General features: G+C 45.1%; 1 protein-coding gene across 1 annotated transcript; it reads right to left on the reverse strand.

The window, feature by feature from the left end:
- Positions 1–211: 211 nt before the first annotated feature.
- sall2 (spalt-like transcription factor 2) lies at positions 212–9,848 on the reverse strand. The gene is made up of 4 exons (XM_074688401.1): positions 9,709–9,848; positions 7,896–8,042; positions 2,219–6,036; positions 212–1,991 (listed from the first exon to the last, which is right to left on the reverse strand). The coding sequence occupies exons 2-4, from the start codon at positions 7,969–7,971 to the stop codon at positions 1,692–1,694; spliced, it is 4,194 nt and encodes a 1,397-aa protein (XP_074544502.1). The 5' UTR covers positions 7,972–8,042; positions 9,709–9,848; the 3' UTR covers positions 212–1,691.
- Between the last annotated feature and the right edge of the window lie 39 nt (positions 9,849–9,887).

Below are 9,887 nucleotides of genomic sequence, written 5' to 3' on the forward strand. Positions count from 1 at the left end.
TACCTTAAACTATGCCTGGATTATTTCCTCATGCAGTTGCATGTTATCTTAAATAAGTCAATTTAGAAAAGAAGCTTGAGCTATTTTTTAAAATTTATTTTATTTTATTTTTTTATTTTTTGGGTTCAGACAATTGCAATTTCGATTCAATAGGTTTTTGATTATGATGAATATTTTAAAAATTGTTGCTTCTTTAAGCAATGAATGGTCTAAATCTAAAAAGTTTTGGGAAAAAAATTCAATGAATCAAATTTGTACACAGTAAACGCAGCAAATTTGGGTAATGAAAGGCTTGAACATGAAACCTTTGGCTTCTGTTTGTCATAAAGGCAAACACATCTGTAAGTCTTAGGCTATCAGTTCTGAATGAATGATAACATAATCACAGTTGTTTGATAATAGTATGAAGTTGATTTGTGGGTAGAAAGTTGCAAATAAATAGTGTAGTTCAATTACAGTTACATTTTACGATTCAAACTCAGAATTTCACATCACATCACACAACTAGACAAGAAAACAAGAAAGCTTAAAGTATACATCAGGTCGTTACTGCTAATAAGCCATTTGTTAGCTACATTTCATATTGTTGTGTTCAATCTCTCAAACTGAAACATGACAGACTTTTAATTTTCCAAACTGCTTTTAATACAGAGATACTGAAAGTACATCATACAACACAGACATAGACTTCTGATATTTGTTGAAACTTAAAGTTCTAGTAGCTGAAAAGAAGTGTTACATATATTTCTTTTGGACCAAACAACAATCATAATATACACAAAGCTGAAGATCAAAGGTCACACTAAAGACCATGTCCTTACTTGGTTCACAAACATTGCAGCTGTGCTTCTAGTTAGACAGTACAGTATAGTGAAAAGTAAACCACAACAACTTGAGTAGTTTCTTTAATCCACGATATGGTGGCCTACACACCAAATACTCCCCAGTGGCGCACTTTCAAATTATGTTTTTCCTGATCCAGCAATGACAAAAACAACAAAGTTTGACAAGTCCGCTCAAAAAACCCTTTTATTTTTTTAATTTTTTTTTTTTATTAATTGCAATGCCTTGGTCAACTGAGGGAAAAACTTCTTTACATGTTAAACAGACACAGATTAGGATGCATTTATTACGAAACCTTTTTTGGTTAGCTTCAGCCTCCTTTGGTGCCAGTTGGATCAATTTGCTTATTTAGTTATGGGCATATATTTTAAGCTCCAAGTGTTATTCTCTGACTCATTTATTAGATGCTGTTATCAAATTTGTTCAGTTGTGTTACATCTTGCCAAACTGCTCAAAATAACTAAAACTTAAAATACCTGACCATGATCTGAACTGAAACATGAATTCAACAGAGACATTTTTGTTGGAAAGTGCATCAGACTATTAACAACTTTAAACAAATGTTATGTCACATTTTGACTAAATCCTGTAAAAACTGGACCCACTTGTCACATTTTGAATATTTGCAGTTTTATTTTACAACAGCTGTTTCTTCTTCTTTTTACACAGGACCAAGCTGGTTGACACACAACTTTCACGTACAAACATATTACTTTGACTATCAAACTGACAGGCTACTAAAATGTGTTAAGGACGCAGTACTACGCAAATTTCCATACGGCTTCACCAAAAAGTAAACATTGATTTAAAACACCAGATCACAATCAGGTCTATCACACTGACTTAAGTTAGGACCCTTCCCCAGACTCTTCTCCAGTTTTATCAGGGGCTCTCGGATCCACCTGTGACTGAACAGATGATTTTGCAGGCTGTGCCATGTCGTTCTCTCCTTGGCTGCCATCAGCTGGATTTTCACTTGTCTCATTACTGGTATTGAGAAAGGCTTGGTACTGGTTCCAAAAGCCCGCTGAGCTCCTAGTGGCAGGAATGTTTAAGGAGGAAGACTGAAGCTGGTCTGCAGAGGAACGACTACTTCGTCCTGATGGGCGTGTGGATTTTGTTACCACCCCATGGTGCTTCATGTGCCCCTTGAAACATAAAGGGATAGACAAGACTAAATATAACTTCATGTATTATTCATCACAATCCATGTAAATTATATCAATCATAAAACTGAAAAAAAAAAAAAAATTTATGGCTCAATGAATATAAATCCCTTGAAATATACAGGTACGTTTTCTTTGGAAAGCTGTGTACTGTGGGAGTAACTTTACCATCATATCCATATATTTTTATGGTATAAAACAGTTTTTACCTTAAGTCCACTGCGACTGGCATACTCCTTTCCACATTCTGCACAGCAATAGGTCTTCTTCTCAGGACGAGACATTGGAGATGGCAGGGCTGGGGCAAGACTGATGGGGACAGATGCATCCAGTGTTTCACTTGGAGCTGATCCACTGATCTTGATGCCTTCGACTGGATCTTCTCTTCCATATGATCCAAAATGAAAACTCTGACGAGTTTCTCTTACAAAAGTGGCAGTTTTCTGTGACGCACCTTTTACTTCAGCACCAGTAGTGTCAGCATCCAGAGTGGGCCCAATTTTGGGGTCCTCATCAGCCACAGTTACTTGGTCTTGCTTTGGTGTTTCTGGAGGTGGAGGCCCATCTTTGTCTTCTTCCATTGGCTCTGATGGTTGGGGCTTTTGGGGGTTTGACTCTGATTCTAGGTTTGGTGTTGCACTTACATTGACAGGATCTTGACAAGGAATTGAGTTGGAGGAAGTGCCTGGAGAAGTATAGGCAAAGTGGGCATCAAGGCCAGGTGTGCTTTGTAAGTCCTCTAAGTTAGATGTGGAACCAAGGAGGGAGGAGGTAGATGCTTCACCCTCTTCACATTCCTCCTCCATGGAATTAGAAGATGCCGTGGTTTTTGCAACTGTGGAGGCATCAGCTTGTTGTTCAACTTGGTTTTCCTTCCCAACTGGGGAGGCTTGATCCGTCTCCTTGGGGCCATGCAAAGGGGCACTGACACAAAGAACAGGGGGATCTATACTGCTGGGTGGTGGAGTTTGTGTTGTAGTACTCATGAAGGGATCAGGGCTTAGGTCAGAGGGGGGAATAAGATCAGGGCTGGGGGTGCCAGACTTGCTGGGACTTTTGGTTGACTCAGCTGATTTTATGTCATCAGAGGCAGGGATGGTACCGGTTGCTGGAGTTTGAAATTGTGAGCTTGGGGCAGGGCTCTTGGAGTGGCCTGCTAGAGGCGGTGTTTTACTTGAGGCAGGGTTTGGGTCAGTGGACTGGGATTGTAATTGTGATTGTGACAAGGATTTGGCATTAGACTCAGCTGGCATTTCATGGACAGAATCCTCTGTAATATTTGTAGGTAATTGCCCCCCAAGGTGCATACGGATGTGGTGCTGGAGCACCAGGGCATTTGTGAACTTTCGCTGGCACAGTGGGCAAGAGTTCTGGACACGTGCATTGGGTGGCCGGGCATGATGTGTGGCCACATGTGACCGCAGGCTGCCTTTGGTGGAGAAGGATCTGCCACATATTTTACACGGGAATGGGCGTTCTCCAAGGTGAGTAGCCTGATGGAGCCGCAATGCTCTGGGACAACTCAGCACCCGCAGACACACCCCACACTGATTGGTTGCCATGTTGCCAGCTAGTCCTGTCATGCTGAGTGATGGTGGTAAGCCCCCTGCCATGACATTTCTTCCATTAGCACTCATGCCCAGGGCAGCAACCATCTCATGGGTGAAGTTTGAAACAGAAGTGGAGACCAGAGTAGAAGAGGGCGGCGATGCCATGACATAAGTTGTTGAAGTGCTGGCGTTTGTGAAACCACTGTTGGCTGAACTTGCTAAAGAGGTAGTGGTACTGCTAGATAACATCTCCAGCATGGAGGAAGAAGGTGATGAGGCCCATGAAGTAGAGCAAGAAGGCACCTTCTCTAGTTTCTCCACAAGCCTCTGCAGCTTTGAAGTTTCAGATGTGGGAGTGGAGGTAACCATGGAAGAAGGCATTGGAGAGGGATTGGTAGCAGGTGAACCCGTGACTTTAGGGAAGGTGGAGAAAGGGAATGAAAGCTGAGGATGGCTGGAGGGGGCAGGTTGGTGTGAGCCTTGGCTAGAAGGTAAGGGGTTGCGCAGCAAGCCCAAGGCTGGATGGTTGTAAAGGGAGGAATGTGCAGCAGGGGAAGAGGAAGAAGTGGAGACAGATGGAAAGAGGAGCTTAGGCAGGTTAGCTAGCTGGGAATAAGCTGCAGGTGAAAGCAATGGGGCCTGAGGGGGAGTGTTCTCATCAAAATGCTGCTTGTTGCCCTTGAACAAACCTGCAATAGTGGAAGATGGAGACAAAGAAGGGTTTGAGAGGAGGGAAGTAGCCAGTGAGGAGGTGGAGGCTGAAGAAGAGGATGACAGGGTGGTGCCAGAAGTGATAGAAGCAGCGGCTGCGACAGCTGCAGCTCTGTTGAGCTGCAGGAGAGAGTGAGAAATCAAAGCCAGGTCCACACTAGGGGGCAGGGGTAGGGTAGAAGGGGTAGATCCTCCAGAAGTCCCCAGAGAAAATCCAGCACTGTTTCCACTGACTTCCAAATGATCTCCACATGTTTCATCTTCAGGCCTGCTTTTTTGCTTCTTCTGTATCATATTCATGCCGGTAGTACTGCTAGCACTGCTCATAATCTGTCCCATATCTGATACCCTCGAGGTCCCCAGTGTTACACCAAACAGAGAAGGTGGCAGGAGTGACAGTGAGAGCTCTGGGTTTTGCTCACGATGGCGTAGGAAATGAACTTTCAGGTTGCCCCTTGTGGTGAAGCGGCTGAGGCACACAGGACACTGGTAGGGCCGTTCTCCTGTGTGAGAGCGGAGATGTATCTGTAGGGAAGAGTCACTGCTGAAAGTTTTACCGCAAAAGCGACAGGCATGTTGAAGGCGACCAGTTGTGGTAGAGCTGGATGGTTCTCCAGAGAGAGACTGCAGACCCTGCTGGGAGTTTTGAACCGTTGGGACTGAAGCAGAGAGGGTTGAGTTTAGGAACGACATGCCACTTTGCCCGCTGGGTGCAGAGGTATTTGTGGATTTCTCATGAAGGTAGCGGTTGGGCAGAGCTAAAGACAAGGGAAGCTGACAGCTGGAGGATGTCATGGGAATGGCAGCGGAGGAGGAGGAGGACGTTGTTGACCGAGAGCTCCCTCTCAGATAGCCATGAGCCCCCGTAGCCCCTACTGCCCCTTCCATCTGTGACTTGTGGGGCTGCAGGATTTGGGACAATGAACTGCTGGGCTTTATCGATTTGTTTGCTACTTGAGAAGGTAAAAGGGAAGAGAAACATGCCAGGAGAGGAGCCACAGAGGTTGAGGGCTGAGCTGCTGTAGGCTCAGTAGTTGGACTAGCTACACTTTTGCTCCCTTCAAGACAGAGCTGAGGCAAGGAGGGTAGGAGATGCTGGGAAGGTGTGTCTATGGAATAAGAGGCTCCACCAAGGCGCAGCACTTGTCGACAGATCTCCTCAGTTATCTGCATCTGGTGGATCTGCCTTTGCTGCAGCACCCGCAGCTCTTCCAGGATCAGGGCAATGCTCAACTGAGCCCTCGAGGGGGCAGATGAGGAAGATGCCACGCCTGGGCTCGGAGTTGGAGTAACAGGACTTGGAGGGCCCTCGGGCACACGACTGGGGCTTCCAGGGTGTGGTGGAGGGCACAGGGAGGCAGAGGATGAGGAGGAGGAGGAAGAGGTGGTAGTGGTGGCTGACAGCCCCAGTTTAGGAGATGCCATGTCTGCAGCTCTAGAGGAGCAGTTTGGGGCACTCGAGGATGATGTAGGAGTGCAGTCAGACAGTTGGAGGGTAAGAGGATGTTTAGTGCTGGAAAGGAGTGTAGAGTACGGGAATTTAGGTATGAAGGGGGGCAGTGGCTCTTTGAGAGGCTGGTGGGAGAGCTGGCTGGTTGAGAAGGACAGCAGTGGACCCTCAGTGGGTGGAGAGGGGGTCTGAGAGCCCTTGAGAGATGAAGGCAGTGCAAGTTGCAACTGGGCGCTTTGAAGAGGAGAGGTTGGAGAGCACAAAGGAGAATCCAGGTTCAGTGGAAAGAGGTGTGACTTCACTGCCAAGTTGTCATCTAGAGAAATTAGAAGAAGAAAATCGGAATGTATTTCTTATCATCTTTAACTATAATAAAATAAGAATGTAAAATACGATTGAAATTTTGTCTGTAGAAAGCTTTTTTTAAGAAAAACATTCAAATAAGAAATTTACATTTAAAAACACTTCGAAAAAAAACTTGAAAGAGCAAGAAAGAGTAAGTGACAGATGTCATTCGCTGTATACTTGGTGTCAGAAAAGGAAAAAACTCAGTTGTCTTAGAGGTGACTTTAAACATCTTGGTTTAATTTCCACCACCTCATTGTTTGCTCTGGCTTTCTTTCATCTGAGTCCTGTCTGTCCTCATCAACTGCAGCCTTTTCTCCACTGTTGTCACACACATACACACACACACCGACACTGACACCGACACACGCACATGCAAAGCTGGACATGACTCGAATGCAGGCCTGTATGCTGACATGCATATCAGATATCAGACACATAGATTCCACAGATCTGCAAGAATTTACCTAAACCCATAAAGTAGTCTACCTTGTTTCCAGGGTAACACGCAAAAGACAGTGGACTTCACCTCGTTCCCCCTCCCACCTCCCATCCCAATAAAAGAAGCCACACTCAGTCATTGAGACACTCTTCCATCCCTGCCTCTCTTTTCCTTTCTTCTTCCATTCACTCTGTCTTTCTTTCATCTTCTTAAGAGCCCTTCCCCCCATGTACCCCATAGGAGAGCTCAGGGTAAGGTCCTGGCTAGATTCTGGACACTGTAGAAGGTGCCTGATTGGCTGGCAGACTTGACCTTAAACACTCTGAGGTCGCATTCCTGATACGGTTTAGCACCGGGCAGAGGAAGAGAGGTGTCGTGCTAAGAAAACAAACAGCCCTGCAGACAGACATGATGACTCACAGACCATCAACAAGCTAACTTGGGCCAGGAAAACATAGGGGACATGTTGGAGCACACACACACAGCCTGCCTACCAATGCACAGAGCAGAGGCGTACAATCATATTCTTTCTCATTCACACACACGTTTTAAAACTTTCTCTTATTTGCCTACGGTTAATTTTGTCAGCACAATGTGAGGCTTTTTCATGTAACTGGAGTGTGTGGACAGACAAATACACACGCTTGTGTACACACTCACACAAACCCTGTCACTTCTTCATGGGTCTGCTCATGCTTCAGTGCCCAGCAACAAAGCTGAAAGGGGACAATGGGGTCTAATGCTATTGCAGTAAGAACACCTTATACAGTGCCTCACAATGTTTCCTTTTTCTTAACCTTCTCATGCTCATCTTTGTGCCTAAACCGAATCCACATCTTGCTTTTTCCGATGCATTTCAAATTCCCTTGCCATTCACATCACAGATGTTTCTACAAGGATGTACTGTATGTGGGTGGTCTATGTCTTTGAACCTGGCAGTGATGAGAAGTGAAGACATTTGGGTTTTACAGGGAAAAGAAAGCAGCTAATGGCTGCCACCACAGAGAATGAATTAAAGACTCTGCAGGCCAATAAATCCAAGATGTCTTCTTTTTCTGAGTGCAAACAGAAAATGAACGTAAGACTGTGCGCTCTTTATCGCCTACTTTTAAAATGCTTGTTAAACTGTTGAAATGTATTATCTGATACAGTTTCTAAATTAATACAAATAACCTTTACATAAAAAAACTTCCATAATAGGTTGGCCAGTGATCCAAGGTCAAACAGCACAGTGTAGAGTAGATGTTAAATATTGGGCTACATGAACTATTAACTGTCATGATCTCTGCATGTTAAAGAAAAAAATGTCTTAAATAAGACCTAAATTTACTATCCACTAAGACCCAACTGAAAGAGCAAAACTTTTTGGATATGCAGTCTTTTCTCACCATGCTCAAGTATCCCACAGGCACCGAGGGTCAGGCTCATAAGCTGCTGGGGTCGTTTCTGTTTCCGACGGGACATGCTTCTGCAGGATGGGGCCGACGGAGGTGCACATTGGCCAACACACAACTTTTACTCTGTCTTCCTGTACACTGGAAAAAGTAATTACCTAATTACTCAGATGTAAACAAAAAAATGTAGGAAAAAACTAAAAAAAATCTCTCCAAAATGCAACAATATATACTCCAAGTTGATTGGTCTGAACAAAGCCTGTCCACGCTGGTGGCATTGTGGTGCAGAGAAAGAAAAACTGCTAAAGTACCATGTGACAGTTTCTCTCGACAATTCTCCCTTTTCTCAAAACTCACCGTTGGCCCTCCTTCCTTGCACACACACACACACACACACACACACACACACACACACACACACACACACACACACACACACGGCTCACTTGTTCATCTACTACTTTGCATTCAAATGGCGAGTGAACACCCCTTCCTTTGAGCCAAGAGTCCACTGCCTCTCTTTAGTAAATCCTCATAAATTGACGCTCAAGTTCATCGCTTAATAGCCCCTCTCTGAGCCTTCGTGCATGATTATGCCCCTATAAATCTGAACCTCCTGTTGAGATTTTCCTCTGCGTGCAACAGACAGGAACAGTGCACACAGGTGAACGCAAAAGTCAGTCTCGGTTTCGTTAGTTTGCCAAGAAAACATTATTTAGTGTCAAAAGCCACCTGGTTGCCCACACATACACTCACACACACTCCAGTGTATTCAAGGTGCGTTGATGATGCGTGAGATGGCAGGATGCTCCCACCGCCTCCAAACAGGCGTGTGTGTGTGTGAGGGAGCTCAGTAAACAGAGGGGCAGAAATGAGGAGGAATTTGCAACAATGGCGTTGAGGGAGCACAGCTGAGTGAGCATCACCCTCTCAGAGCCTCTCCAGCACATAAGGCCACTGACTGGAGGCACAATGCTCCCTTTTCACCCTCATCCCGACTGCTTACCACGTGGAGAGAGGTAGTGAAAGAAAGACAGCCAGGGTGAGGAGGGAAATAATATTTCAGCCTCGGCCCTGTGACACCCACCACCCCACTGACACCCCCACCCCCTTCATGCTTCACCGAGGCTAGAAAAACACACATAATGTTTGATGCAAAGTCTGTTCTCGGTCCTCGCGAGCTACCTGAGACATCAGGGAATAATTTGGGTCCGAGTTTATTAAAACAGGTCTCCCGCTGTTCAGGACTGGGAGACCTGTTCTCTTAATATGACACAGTTAATCGACGTATATGTTGACTCAGTTGTAGATTCAAACGGGCCATCGTCTATGTTGTAAAAATTGTCATGTTGACTCGATAATAAATCGTAAAAATTAATTAATCACTCTCGAAACATGCGTGCCAATGCGCAATCGATGAAAAAACGTTGTCAAAAGAAGTAAATGGTAACTCTAACAGTTATCTCATCGCAAAACATGGAAATATCGCTGTTTATTTGAAATCAGCCCAACTCCAATGTGCCAACAAAGCATTCGTATCTTCGTGCCATCTTGCCAATATTTTCGCGTACTCGACGGTGGGACGTTATCGCCAATGTTTGGAAACAAGCGCAAAATACGGCGGTGAGATGCGCGTCCTCGCTACTGTACGGCGACCTGTTGCACGCCACGCGCGCTCCCACATCATAACAAGTTATGATTCATAAAATATTATGACTTCTCCCGAATACAGTCCCGGATGTGCATTTCCCCCACAGGCCGCTCGTCGCCGACATAGCTTCGTTAAAAATGACAGAAAACAACTTACCATGTTGGAAACGATGATTCTGGCAGCGATATTGTGTATAATGTCAGGAGGGGGGAAAAGCTCTGGAGCATATGTTGGGTCAGATCGGCTCCGTCTCTCAGCCGGGACACTGGCGCAGCATTTCACTATTCACTCCCAGGGATGCGCAGTCGGACAGCCGCATTTTTTTCAATTATTTA

The sequence above is a fragment of the Halichoeres trimaculatus genome, unplaced genomic scaffold (genome assembly GCF_033239565.1).
Source record: "Halichoeres trimaculatus isolate MK-OKI-2021-1 unplaced genomic scaffold, fHalTri1.1 fHalTri1_scaffold_15, whole genome shotgun sequence".
Taxonomy (NCBI): Eukaryota; Metazoa; Chordata; class Actinopteri; order Labriformes; family Labridae; genus Halichoeres; species Halichoeres trimaculatus.

Bases quoted from the DNA above. Each gene is read 5' to 3' on its own strand.
- sall2 (XM_074688401.1), bottom strand. From the start codon at position 7,971: ATGTCCCGTCGGAAACAGAAACGACCCCAGCAGCTTATGAGCCTGACC. The intron at 6,037-7,895 runs GTGAGAAAAGAC...TAATTTCTCTAG, and splicing joins CTGTGGGATACTTGAGCATG to ATGACAACTTGGCAGTGAAG. The intron at 1,992-2,218 runs GTAAAAACTGTT...TTATGTTTCAAG, and splicing joins CCAGTCGCAGTGGACTTAAG to GGGCACATGAAGCACCATGG.